The sequence below is a fragment of the Bactrocera tryoni genome, chromosome 2 (genome assembly GCF_016617805.1).
Source record: "Bactrocera tryoni isolate S06 chromosome 2, CSIRO_BtryS06_freeze2, whole genome shotgun sequence".
NCBI lineage: Eukaryota > Metazoa > Arthropoda > Insecta > Diptera > Tephritidae > Bactrocera > Bactrocera tryoni.
In genome coordinates this window covers 29,621,217-29,634,683 of record NC_052500.1, presented here as the reverse complement: position 1 = coordinate 29,634,683, position 13,467 = coordinate 29,621,217, and the positions used below count along the sequence as shown (strand labels likewise).

Here is a 13,467-nt window from a genome sequence, read left to right as displayed (position 1 = left end):
ATTCACTGTTTGAGGAATTGTACATCTTATATATTTAATGTATATAATATATTTTAGATGCATAGTGTACATATGTATGTATAAACTTATACTAGCATTATAAAAAGACATTTGCCATGAAATGCTCGTATTTTAGTTGCTTAATACATAAAACCTGAAGATGCACTATCGTTGCCACCACCCGTGGGCACAAATTTGTGGTATGGTGTAATAGACGTTTTTATATCTAGACTTTCTTCAGTTCTCAACTCATTTACTGCATGTTTCAATTGCAACATGCACTCCGGATTTGTACTCACTGAAAGTTGAGAAATCTCTTTTTCAAAGAGTGTCGCCATCGCTTCGAGCAGATCAACAAAGCCAATGGATAGTGCAGCGCGTCGTATGCGGTTTAATTCCTTATAGAAGTGCTGCGTCTTCTCTGGCATTTTCTTTGCATGTCGCAGTACTTTTTGCACGTCAGACTGCAAACTTACTTGTTTTATCCACACCACACAACTTTGAGAATATGAACGCTTTTCGGCCTTCACTGGAAATGCGTTTGTTTCGCCTGGCAATAAGTCTTCAGCAAATCCCAATAACTGCAGGTCCCCCAACCAGGGAATAACATTATTACCGGGTGGTAAAATGTTCAACATTAAATTCGACTTTTTCTTACTATCCGCATAGGAATAGATAAAGCCATACCAATTATCATTTAATAATACCAATGCAGCTAGATTTTCAACTTTCAAAGCGCCATGGAGCAAAACGCACATCGATTCTTTTTCAGCTGCGGTTGCTGATGCAGCGCTGCCAGTTTTATTAACGTTGGTTTCAGTATCTTCGCTGCTTTCATCGCCTTCTTTAATGTCTTTCGTATAGAATTCTCGTATTTCTTGCTCTAATTTTTCATACTCATAGTTTGGTTGGTTTACGTCTAATGTTGGTTTAACAGTGGCACCAGCGCTTCCACTCGATGAAGATTTTGAGGAACTTGATTTTTCAGACGAACGACGTGCTGGCTTTTCTCTATCCACTTTAGGAATAATTAAATGTCGGCTTAAGGAAACGGGTGAACCAATTTCGGAAAGGGACAAAAACCCACATATCTCTATTTTCTGCGAAATTTTTAATTCGGTTTTCACTCCATTCTCCGTTTTATATGGCAGAGGTCGGGGCCATATTACGACCGGACACTCCAACCGGAAATAACCACCAGCTTTAAGCGTAACTTCATAAGGCTTAAAGTTGGCCTCACAAACTCTTTCAATTAAATCGAACATAGCAGTGCGACCAAGCTCACTCTTATGGCTTGAATGTGTTCCCGTTGTGGGCGTAGATGTGTTGACGTTGGCATTTCCTGAGGGCTTATTGTTATCATTTATATTTTCCGAACCCTCTATAGTCTCTTTTACAGCTTTCGGCATATAAAGTTGGCCTACGGCAAAAGTTAAGTTTTAAATAAATCTTAAATTATCTTATAAAATTACCTTTAAGACCGGTGAAATCGATAAGCTGCTGATATATTGGCAAAGAACGCGTGAAGTAATAATCACTTTGAACTCCCATGCACACAAAATTTAACTTAACTGCCTTCAGTTGAGTTATCCAATCGAACTGAGGATCATTTTCTTTGTCGACATAACTGTGGAAAAATCCCTTGAGTGCAGTACTTCCAAACCTGTAAATTTTATACACAGACTCTTAATTTTCTTATCTTAAATATTTTGAAACTATTTTAATACTTACCCTAAGCCACAGTCCGTGAACACTACAACTTGAGAATAGTTTTGAAAGCCCCAATTGGTCGACAATATACTCGCAACATTTTTCAACATACTTATGAGGCAAAGTTTGTCACCAGGTTCTATTTTCTTTAGAGCTTGTCGAATAATGTCATAATCACGCGTAAAATCTACCTTTACCTCGGATGTTGTGGAGTATACAACTAGTGAAACATATTCCAACTTCGATGTGGCAGATAAATGTTCTAGCAATTGTGATATACCCTTGACGGCTAACTGATGGTAAGTAAGTGCATTTTCTTCACTCCGGCCTGGTATTTGACGTTGCATAGACAATGACACTGTTGAAGAAATATTAATAATTATTGCTCTTTTCATTAAATCTTACTTATACGAAATTTATTTACTTACCATCTAAAGCAATAATAGTGGGCATCTTATCAATTTTAGTTGTGTTTAACTGCTACTTTGATATTTACCCAGTAAGACTTTGAATTCCAGGAGTAACTTATATATGTACGTGTATATATTGGTTTCAAGTAAGGAAATGTCTTTGGGTAAATAATTTGTTTCACTATATTTAAACAACTATGTTCATTAATATACAGTTGTATTTTGTGTACAAATTTTAGGTTTGTTTCATAACTGCTAGTTGCTGCTAACTGTCAGAAAGAACAATATATGCTATTTATCTCACAAAGAGCGAAATAACGTAAATTAAAGAAACGGAAATCTAGAACCTAGAAACTAGTAGAAATTTATCAAGAAAACATCAAAATGTTGTTTTTAATAATCGCTTCATATCAACACTTGAATACTGATCATTAGAATTATTATTTTAACAATTAAAAATCCAAAAAAAAACAGTGTTGCAAATACAGGATACAATTTTCAAATAAAAAAAATTTCATTCCAAGCATATACATATATATATAATTTAAAAAAATGTTTTAGAATGTTTGCGTACTTCTTGCACTAGAAATCGGAATTAAAAAATTAAATTTTCAACTCCCAAATTATGGACTATAAATATAAATTATAAAATAGCTTTTCATCATTTAATTCCATAACCCAAATTATTGAATTGAAACAGTGACAACCCTAATCATGCGACAAATATCGTTTGTCAGCACTTGTGTTTAAACAGCTGTTTTTCATATGGTAGTAAGTTTTTTCTGCTAGCAGAAATTCCACTCTCTCTGCTACCTACGCTCTTAACTTGTGCTCTTTATGTTTTTTGTGCTAAGAAACGCTTTTGGCAAGCTAGTAATATTTAGCAGTTATGAGACAAACGTAATATCTCATAATATATGCAGAGCTGCCAAGCCTTATTACATACTTAATAGTTTAAAATTTACTGTTGGCGATTGGTCACCCGTTGCGATACATCTCCGAAAATACGTAATAGTGCCCATACACGAGCACACAAGTGCGTTCGATCGGTATGAATTCGTTTGCCCATACACGACACACAAATCCATTTTACGTTCGTTCTTCACAGAGTTAACATGTGCGACAGGCAAGCGGAACAAGTTTAACTAGAAGATAAATTAATAAAAAATATGAATCTCTTTGAATTTTTTGTTTCTGATAGATATTGCGACCTGCATCCTGCCCGATGCGAGATGCATCGGGTAATTGCTTCCCAAAGGCAGAATATAAAAGATTTCGTATCCAAAAAATTTGTGAAAGATATTCAAATATATAACTATAAAGCCTAGAAATTTCGCTTGAATCAATTATAAACATGTTCGCGCACCGATCGTAAAAAATCAAACATTTTCGCGAACATGGATCGGTACGCGAACAAGCCCATACACGATAAACCGCAAGCGCACACATACCGATCGAACGCACTTGTGTGCTCGTGTATGGGCGCTTTAAGGCAAATCGTAGCATCTATACGTTTTATTAGCCAATATAAATATATACGTATATACCGCGATAGAAGATGTCCTATGTAAACTCCTACTCATATTTTATAAATAGAGTCCATACGTCAATGTAAATATATGCTGTTTTGAAATATTTTTCATTAACGTTTTTTAAACTGTTTTTTAATCGAAATATATTCAGCATATTAGAAGTTAGATTAATACATAATATTTATATTTACCATTGTAACAAATTGGCTATGTGTATAAAAAGAAGTAAGCTAAAGAAAATGGTCCTAAAGCCTTTATTTGCAAATAATTTGTACATTATAGAATTTTCTATGGAGTTGCAACGAACAATTTCCTCCACAAAAGGCTTCCAAAGTATTCAAAATTATGAGAAATTCGAAAGCATATCCTCAAAATATTTTAACTCTAGACCAAATTTTAGTAATAAAAAGAAACTGGGCTTAAAACAGTGTTATCTATATTTTTTAATGGATCCGCGGAAATCCCGTAACCTTCCAGTCAGCGCTAAAGAAAATGTGATTATAATGTGACGACGAGAATCCTCTTCTTATAAGATGTATTCAAAAACGGTGATTTTAGTATTTTCCAAGAAAAACCAAACTATTTTATTCTCTTCTCCTCCTGGACCTTTTCCAAAATAATGAATAAAAACTAATGTCATATGAAAAGTCACCTTTTTTGAATTTGCATTATTATTACATGACCAGACGTTGAATATGTTTCTTTGTCTTAGAGTCTTAAAGAACTTAAAATATGGCAACGGTTTTTGAATTCGATTTTCTACGTAGGAAAAGCAAAATCGACGCGCCCTTATTCACATTTACATAATGCTATCAAAATATACAACAAACAGGAACTTGATGATAAAGGTTGATACCATATTTTTCGGAATATGTACTTGTCGATATACATTTGAACCTTAATATATAAAAATTGTTGTGCCCGTATTATAGCCGAATGTCTAAATGCAATTGTAAGCGATATCCAAGCGCCTAAATTTAGTAAGGTAGATCATATAATTGATATTTGGAGAAATGGTTTTGGTGTCGTTAATCTACACGTCTTCCACAATATCTTGCCATATGAAGCATACACTCGAGAGGTTTGTATCTAAACTTGTAAGAGTTTTAAAACGTTTAAAGATTTTTGCATTTCTGTTTTAAGGCCGCCGTCATAGATGCAATAAGTCTCCCTAATTTAACAAACCAGAAACGTGGAGTTTACTACGGCCCACCAAGTAAATGGACGGCCAAAGGAAGAGAACGTCTGGGAATAGCTTTGCTTTATCGGGCCATGAAAATATTCTTATCGGAAGGCGAAATTCAGTTATATCCTTTTGATTTAGCTTAGTTACAAATTCTGACTATAAACTCTACATATATGTATTTAAAATTTGTAACTCTTATTTCTTTGGCGTCGTGTTCTAATACCGAGGGATAGAGGAGTAATTCTGTTTCAGTATCCAACGGCAACTATAATCTAGTAGCCAATCGTAATATAGGTTAACACACTTTTCGCACATTTTCATATTGAAATTGATGCAAAATACGGATATATTGTTTTATTTGAAAAAAAAATATATATATACATATATGTATATATGTATTTTAAAAATCACGACTTATAAGTTAAGAGATTTGTGTGTTTACATTTATAACAAAAACTATTGCTGCTGCTTGTCATATATATGCTACATATTCATTTTAACTCGAACTCATCTTCAGTCTGCGGGTCCAGGAGTTTTGGCATTGTAATCGTGCCAAATTCTACAAGGAATAGAAGGCATATTACCTTAGCAATCAAAATCTGATATAATTCAATTGGTAAACAAAATTTTTCAAAGCGCGCCCTCTAGAATTTTTTTAACTCCTATTCTATGATATTTATTTGCTGAACGCATTTTTTGAACATTTCCATTTTTCTATTTTACCGCCACTACATTCCAAACTTGCAAATCAAAAAGAGATAGATGTATATATTGCATGGTAAATATAACACTAAACACTTCCTTGTCGATTAACGTCGTTGATTTTGGCAAGAGCGTTTTGGTTAGAAGCTAAATGGTTATATTTTTTGAAGTTGTGAAAAATACATACAAATATAAAGTGTAATGCCTGAAAATTATTGCAAAATGCACTTAAGATTGTGAGCAAAGACAAGTTGTTAAATTCGTGTAAAAGTTAACAGGGTAAGACGCGTTAAAGATATTTGGAAAAAGTGTGTTTGGCTGGTGGCTGGGTTGCGTTTTGTTCGTGTTCGTGTTGTCGTTGTCGTTTGTGGTGGCGGCGGCGTGTGTGTTTATTGCGAGACAAATGCGTTTTCAGCCTTGCTAAAATCCTAAAAAAGTGCTACTATTAATTACCAGTAAAGAACTCTGCATTTATGTTATTTTTTTATCTTTGCTTATAAAGCCCAAATTATTCTAAAAAAGCAAAGCCATTTATAAGGGTTTATTTGAATGATTTCTTGCCTTTCCAACTGTGATCCCAAAATTTGATGAAAAATGAGGGAATGAATGAATTACTCTTTATATTAGCCATCAAAATGTTTTCTCGAAGTGTTTGATGTATTGTAAACAAATAAATATTCCAAACATAAACTTGTATAAGAGTGCATCGCCCATTATAAATGTTAATAAAAGGACCATATTATATCTTTTGTAGGAATTTTTATATCAAACATTTTTATAAAAAACACTTTAAACAATTACTATATTGTTGGAAAATTAATTTATTTAAAAAAATTATATAGTTAAAGACGAAATCCTTTCACCTACGAATCTGGACGAAATTTGGAAATAATAAATGACAAGATATTTTTGAGTGTGACTAAAAATGAATCCCTCCGAGCTGCGTATGATGTGGATGAGTCACTATAATCCTGAACGCATCACAGTGGAGGACGCACCCTCATTCTTTGGGCATCCATCAGTGGGACTTTCTGTAATGGACGATTTATCCTCACATCAACCAACAATGGTATGTATAGCACAGCCTTTTAAACTATGTATTGCTTCACAAACATGTTTCATGGTTATAATACATGCATACATACATATGTAAATAAATAATTGAGCGATTGTTGCATATGGATCATTTAGAATCGAGTACATTTCATTTACGATTGAATTTAAAATCTTCAATTGCAACTTATTTACTATAATTTCACTCATTTATTTCTCAAAATCTTTCTTTTTCTTTTCATATGTTTTTTTCTTGCTGTGTTTGATCATTTACTCCTCCCCAAAAATAAAAAAATAAAAATACCTGAAACTACCGCAATTTAAAAAATCTATTTCGACTTGAATAATGTTGCGTTAATTATTATATACAACCACTATAAAAATGTAACACAATATATCTGCGGTATCAACGGACGTATAAACAAATATAAATTCGAATGCGATTGGTTTTCCTGTTTTGTCTAATAAAACTAAAATGAAAATAAAAAGGATTTGAATCCAATGATGAGTATTGTTGGGGGGGATTTCAGTGGTCAGGCGGCAGCAGCAGCAGCGGCTGCATTAGGCGTACAACCGACAGCTCTAATTGCGGCCAATTCTAACGATATTTACGGTCTAGCACAAGTAGGTGGTTTGCATCAACAGTTACTTCAACAATCGGCCGCAGCTGTTTTTCAAAACTACACAGAAGTTATAGACGATGATGATGGCACTGGAAGTGGCGCAATAGGTGCTGACAACAGCGGTTGTGGTAATGTCAGCGTAGACAAATCATTAGCAACACAATTTGTGCATAACGATGAGCCACAACCAATCTATGATCAATTGGATGATGGTAGTTACGATGGTGGTTTAGCGCCAAAACAGGAAATTATAAATATTGATGATTTCGTTATGATGACCGATTCTAATTCATATGATGGTACAGAATTTATGGCTGACGAAAGAGAAGTGGCAGAAGGAAGTAGTGGTGGCGTTGATATCTCCCATGCACATGGCATGGATGAGAATGGTGTCCTTGTGCCTTTGGATAGTGGACACAAATTAATAGGCGATAGTGGCGATGAGGTGATGGTGCCCGCCACCACAACCGTAATGCAAGCAACAGCGGCAACCTCATCAAGAGGATTTGGTGGAGGTGGAGGAACGGGCCACCATCGCTCATCGCAACGTAAGACTCGAAAAATAGAACCAGTTAACAGGCCAGGACTGGTGCTGAAGACACCAATAGCATATAAGGGAAACATAGATCCATCGGTTATACCAATTCAGAAAGACGGCATGGGTATGTTTTTTTTAATTATTGATTTTGAAAATCAATTCATTTATTTTTCGTTTAATAAATTTCCACTTTATATATAGAGGTTAAAATAAAATTAAAACTAAAAGTAAAACAAATATTTATAATTAACTTAAAAGTGGTAAATTGTAGCAACGCCATAGTCGTATATTTAGCATTATAGCAATCAACAATTAGATTTTGTATAATCGCTGCCCAATGTAAAGGAAATCTGCGTTAAGAAATCATTGAATGTTTCCTATTCCATATGAGAACTGAAAACTTTATTATTAATGTAAATAAGAACACAAGCAAGTAGTGATATGTGATGCACTAATTAGGGTGCTTTTAATCCATCAGTGCGTTTTTTAATTTGATAAAAAAAATAATACATAAAATAATATTAACATCGTAAACTCTTTTGTAGGTTAGTTTTTCATGCTTTCCCTAATAGGAAATAGCGTTAAGTTATTTTTTTCCTTTAACTTACGCTTGCTAATACTTTCCATATCTTTTTTCTATATTTTTTTCAGCCGTCTGTGAGCGTTGTGGTGCAATCGGTGTAAAGCACACTTTCTACACCAAATCTCGACGTTTTTGCAGCATGTCCTGCGCTCGTGGCGAACTTTATTCTTTGGTAGTAAACAACACTAAAATGGCAGGTGGTGCGCAACAACAGCAACAGACGATTTCCAACTCCCCCGTGCAAGATCATATCGATGGTGTAGCTGGAAGTAACAATGGTAATAGCAACGATATACAACAACACGATACACAACCTCAACAATCTGATATTGAGTTGGCGTTACGTGTTGCTCATATTAAGAATTCGAATTATCGTTTTCGCATCACAGACCAATCGAAAATTACACAAATCAACGGTTTTGGCGAACCTGTCATGTCCGCCGAATTGACAGGAATGGATGGCGCAAGTGCACTAACAGGTCTAGGTAGTGAGAATGGAGCCTTGTGTGGTGTAAATGCAGGTGGCTTAGTTGCTACGCCAAAGGCACTTCAAATGTACCGTGATGTTTTACCACAAGAAGACCTGCCACAAATTCCAAAATTTGAACGTTTACCAGTTTCCTGCCCACAAATGGAAAAAATCATTAGTATACGTCGTCGTATGTATGATCCGTCGCATTCTTTCGATTGGACGCCGCGTTTGTCGCATCCGAATTTTTTCGCTGCACCCGTTACTTGCTTTCCACATGCACCCGGCTACGAAGTTTGGGACAGCATTGGCATTGACATGAAAGTTGAGGTGGAGAATACAGATTGTGATAACACGGAAATAGTGCAGCCCGGACAGACGCCACACTCGTTTTGGGTTGCGACGATCTTAAATATTTGCGGATACAAAGCTCTTATGCGTTACGAAGGTAGGTAACCCCGTATGCCGAAGAATTTTGAGTTAAATGAAATGCAACATTTGAGAAAGATATTAATTTCGATTTTTTTTTTTAAATCTTTCAGGCTTTGATGAGCCAACACATGACTTCTGGGTAAATCTATGCAATGCGGAAGTACACTCGGTTGGTTGGTGTGCGACACGCGGCAAACCTCTAATACCGCCACGTACTATCGAGAATAAATACAAAGATTGGAAAGATTTCCTCGTGGAACGATTGTCTGGCGCACGTACACTGCCTTCCAGCTTTTACAACAAAATCAATGACAGCATGCAGTCGCGCTTCCGACTGGGCTTGAATTTAGAGTGTGTGGATAAGGATCGAATCTCACAGGTTCGCTTGGCAACGGTGACAAAAATTGTAGGCAAGCGTTTGTTTTTGCGGTACTTTGACTCTGATGACGGTTTTTGGTGTCATGAGGACTCGCCCATCATACATCCGGTCGGTTGGGCGACTACCGTGGGTCACAATTTAGCGGCACCGCATGATTATTTAGAACGAATGTTGGGTAAGATTTACTCTCGGTGTACCTTATATATGTTTATTGCAGTAATAACTCTCTTTCTGTGTTTACACTGTAGCTGGCCGAGAGGCAATGATTGAAGTACATGAAGATGATGCAACGATTGAGCTTTTCAAAATGAATTTCACTTTCGAAGAATATTACATGGATGGCAAAGGGAATGGTTTTGTGGAAGGCATGAAATTGGAGGCGGTCGATCCTCTCAATCTATCATCGATTTGTGCTGCAACCGTAATGGCGGTCCTTAAATTTGGCTACATAATGATACGCATCGATTCTTATCAACCAGATGCAACAGGGTCAGATTGGTGAGCTCGAAGCTTGTCAACTACTACGTGTATAATTAGTATATATTTAAATGTTTTTCATTTGCAGGTTTTGCTATCACGAAAAATCGCCCAGCATATTCCCAGTAGGCTTCTGCGCTTCAAACAGCATCACTTTAACACCTCCCAATGGCTATGACGTCAATACGTTTAGTTGGGAAAAATATTTGCAAGAAACGGGTAGCGTTGCTGCTGGCCAGCATTTATTCCACCGGATTGTGCCAAATCATGGATTTCGGGTAAGTCAAAAATATTATACATATAAAAAGTATGTGTTTAATCTGTCATTCATTACCAATATTTAGGTCGGCATGAGCCTCGAATGTGCTGACCTTATGGACCCGCGTTTGGTATGTGTTGCGACTGTATCACGCATAGTCGGTCGTTTGCTTAAAATACACTTCGACGGTTGGACCGATGAGTATGACCAATGGTTGGATTGCGAATCACCAGATGTTTATCCAGTAGGTTGGTGCGTACTGGTAAATCACAAGCTCGAAGGGCCGCCGGTGCCTGTGCAGGCTACAGCCAAAACGAACACCAAAGCGAAAAGTCCGAAAAAACGCAAGAAAAAATCCACTGCTAAAGGCGTGGAAAATTCAAATACAGGTATATTAAGAGCTTCATACCAATTAATAAAAGATTTCTAAAACTTTTTGTTTATTGTATATGACAGCCAAACCACGTACGATTGCTTTAAAAACAAATCCGCATCTTCCGAAGTTGAGTATTAAACTCGAACTTAAGCCAGAGCATCACAATGCCGCTTTCTACGAGGATAATAACGAGGATGATGACGATGATGGCGACTATGAAGAGGACAGCACCAGTCATCGCTCCGGTCAATCCACCCCACTATCACATAACGATGGCAGCCAGCTGGCTTTGACGGAAAAGATCACCACAGCGCAGCAAACATCCATGACTCAAGCGTCCGCGCCAACGCGTGTCGGCAACCCAGCAGTAAAGAAGTCGGTGTCACCAGCACCGCCGGTTGTGGGGCGCAAAGCTACCAGCTACATTGGGGTAAGTTTAGTCTTACTATAGACGCTACAAATTTTACTTATAATCTTCTCTGCCCTCGATTATTGTTGTAGAACTCATCCGTCTGCAATAGCAAGTACATTCCGCGTCTTATCGAGTCCTCTTCGAACGAAAACAACAGCGGCAGCAGCGGCGGCAACAATAACAGTCAAAATGCGGACCCACAAGCAGACCTCATACCCGATACGTGGAATGTATATGACGTTTCGCAATTCTTACGCGTCAATGATTGTACGGCGCACTGTGACACATTTTTGCGTAATAAAATTGATGGCAAACGTTTGCTGCAACTATCTAAGGATGAAATAATTACTTTGCTTGGCATGAAAGTGGGCCCAGCGCTTAAAATATCCGATTTGATACAGCAGCTTAAATGCAGAGTTAACCCTGGTAAATCCAGATTGCATAAGGCAAACAAAACGTTTTTATAGTGCCTTTTGAAGCGATCGCATCAAAGAGTAACATCAAAACCACCTAAGCCAACAACTTTTCGTCTTAAGCTCTCACACCTAGCAATTCGTCACAATATTGTATCGTATCTAATATGATTACTGTAGCTCTTAAGTATACCAAATATGTATATCACGAGATAACACAGGCATTGTACGAAGTATGAGAGTGTCTCATGTGCATGCTGCACTTCATAAAAGCATGATGTGCGTTGGGTTACAATGATCATAGATGAGTTTGCTGTCAATTGGAACATTTTAGAGTGAATGAGAAAAATTTTTGTTAAGTTAAATCAAGCTGAATTAGACACAAGGATTCAGCATCAGCAAAGTAGAAGTTATAAGATACGGAAACCAGTAGGAAACTTAACAATGAAAATTTGAAAATATTATTAGTTTTCTGTAATGACGTAGAATAGATACTTATTTGATATAATTTTCACTTCATACATATTTTTAATATCTAGTACACAATAACTTTATTTTAGTTAAAAAACGCAAAGAAAAGAAAACTACCTTATGTATAAATAATTTTGTGTATTTGTATTTTTTTCTGTCAATAAGAAAACGTGGTGCACGAAAAATGTAACACATTCGTAGACTGAGAACAATTATTAAATGAAAACAGTAAACATAATTTATTACTACAACAATTGCATAATTACAATCAATTACCACTGCAACAATACAATGTTTTCTACCGTTAGGCATAAAAAGCTTATTAGATATACTCACAACACAGACCCACACACACACATACACATACAACAATAACCACGCAATATAAATGCCTTTTAAAAAATCAACATTATAAATGATAAAAACATAACCTCAAATGCAAAAAAAAAATTAACTTTGCAACATCACTTTTAACTCCCAACAGTAAGAGTCGCGTTGCTTATTTGCTCATCGTATATAATATTTTATAGATTTTTTTTTAAATCAAGTTGTTTGAAACTAATGTATTTGCATACTGAAAAGTTTTGTGTAAATATTTTATATGAAACAATTATTTATTGGTTAAAAAATTATTAATTTTAATTCATTGCGTTTTGCTAAATTAATCACATCCCATAAATGTGTAGTGGTAAATATAATTAATGGTGGTGGTTTACAAATCTCTTGTTTAAGGCCGATTTTCAAAAATTTAAATTTCAAGTTCATTTCAAATTTACTGTCGCACAATCCATGCACATTTTATGCTTTCATCATCTTGGAACTCAATGCGCTGAAGTAAAGCAGCTAAAAAATATATTTTTCTCAATTTCGGCAAAAGTTTTGCGTTCGGTTTCTTTGCTGATCCGAATTGCTTTAAATACTTTGACAGATTTTGTGTAATGTATTGCTCAGTACAAATAGATTTGGTCGATAAGTAAACAAATCTTATAAAACCCACCAAGTTGACTTAGTTGCGTTAAATTTTTGTTTTGTTTTTGTAAATATCGCTCAACACCTTTTACATTGAAGTAGAAATCCTTTAATTGACTGCATAATTATTATGTTTTGTTGTTGGATGAGTAAACACTAATATAGCTTTGTGTAATCCGCATATTATCGGCCCATACTCCACTTGCTCTTGACTACATATCCTAAATTAGTGTAATTAGAAGTATCCTGCGAAGACGCTACTATAAAATCGGCGCTCGCGATAAGTATCGTCAAAATGGTTTAAGAAAATTGATTCTTACATACATATGTATGTATGTATTAAGATACGTACAGATATGCGACGAATTGATTAGAAATATAACGATCAGGGAATAATTTCAGTTTTTGTGAAACTCAAGTGCTATTGTAAACTAACTACCAATCAGTGTATACATACGTACATACACAGAAGC

General features: G+C 35.7%; 3 protein-coding genes across 4 annotated transcripts; 2 read left to right on the top strand and 1 right to left on the bottom strand.

Moving 5' to 3' along the window:
* Position 1: 1 nt before the first annotated feature.
* LOC120769239 (integrator complex subunit 14) lies at positions 2 to 2,360 on the bottom strand. Its single transcript, XM_040096138.1, has 4 exons — positions 2,139 to 2,360; positions 1,732 to 2,068; positions 1,473 to 1,663; positions 2 to 1,420 (listed from the first exon to the last, which is right to left on the bottom strand). Exons 1-4 carry the CDS (start codon positions 2,161 to 2,163, stop codon positions 141 to 143), a joined length of 1,833 nt encoding a protein of 610 aa, XP_039952072.1. The 5' UTR covers positions 2,164 to 2,360; the 3' UTR covers positions 2 to 140.
* Positions 2,361 to 3,823: 1,463 nt separating this feature from the next.
* On the top strand, positions 3,824 to 4,981 carry LOC120767742 (ankyrin repeat and LEM domain-containing protein 1). The gene is made up of 5 exons (XM_040093953.1): positions 3,824 to 3,877; positions 3,935 to 4,146; positions 4,365 to 4,500; positions 4,585 to 4,733; positions 4,796 to 4,981. Exons 1-5 carry the CDS (start codon positions 3,862 to 3,864, stop codon positions 4,979 to 4,981), a joined length of 699 nt encoding a protein of 232 aa, XP_039949887.1. The 5' UTR covers positions 3,824 to 3,861.
* A 666-nt stretch (positions 4,982 to 5,647) lies between these two features.
* LOC120769233 (polycomb protein Sfmbt) lies at positions 5,648 to 12,312 on the top strand. 2 transcript variants are annotated; one of them, XM_040096133.1, is made up of 11 exons: positions 5,648 to 5,819; positions 6,383 to 6,609; positions 7,083 to 7,878; positions 8,406 to 8,615; positions 8,727 to 9,254; positions 9,349 to 9,792; positions 9,866 to 10,115; positions 10,183 to 10,372; positions 10,439 to 10,742; positions 10,810 to 11,159; positions 11,231 to 12,312. In XM_040096133.1, the coding sequence occupies exons 2-11, from the start codon at positions 6,466 to 6,468 to the stop codon at positions 11,606 to 11,608; spliced, it is 3,594 nt and encodes a 1,197-aa protein (XP_039952067.1). In that variant the 5' UTR covers positions 5,648 to 5,819; positions 6,383 to 6,465; the 3' UTR covers positions 11,609 to 12,312. The 2 variants fall into 2 exon arrangements, with proteins under 2 accessions (XP_039952067.1, XP_039952066.1); XM_040096132.1 differs by lacking the exon at positions 5,648 to 5,819 and having other exon boundaries at positions 6,466 to 6,609; positions 8,406 to 9,254; positions 11,231 to 11,608.
* Positions 12,313 to 13,467: the final 1,155 nt, after the last annotated feature.

Excerpts from the sequence above, each read along its gene's own strand:
- LOC120769239 (XM_040096138.1), bottom strand. The coding sequence starts at position 2,163 with ATGCCCACTATTATTGCTTTAGATG. Across the intron at positions 2,069-2,138 it reads CACTATTATTGCTTTAGATG|TGTCATTGTCTATGCAACGT; the intron begins GTAAGTAAATAA and ends TTTCTTCAACAG. Across the intron at positions 1,421-1,472 it reads CGATTTCACCGGTCTTAAAG|GCCAACTTTATATGCCGAAA; the intron begins GTAATTTTATAA and ends CTTTTGCCGTAG.
- LOC120767742 (XM_040093953.1), top strand. Across the intron at positions 4,147-4,364 it reads CAGTCAGCGCTAAAGAAAAT|AGTCTTAAAGAACTTAAAAT; the intron begins GTGATTATAATG and ends TCTTTGTCTTAG. Across the intron at positions 4,734-4,795 it reads ATGAAGCATACACTCGAGAG|GCCGCCGTCATAGATGCAAT; the intron begins GTTTGTATCTAA and ends TTCTGTTTTAAG.
- LOC120769233 (XM_040096132.1), top strand. The coding sequence starts at position 6,466 with ATGAATCCCTCCGAGCTGCGTATGATGTGGATGAGTCACTATAATCCT. Across the intron at positions 9,793-9,865 it reads TTATTTAGAACGAATGTTGG|CTGGCCGAGAGGCAATGATT; the intron begins GTAAGATTTACT and ends TTTACACTGTAG. Across the intron at positions 10,373-10,438 it reads TGCCAAATCATGGATTTCGG|GTCGGCATGAGCCTCGAATG; the intron begins GTAAGTCAAAAA and ends ACCAATATTTAG.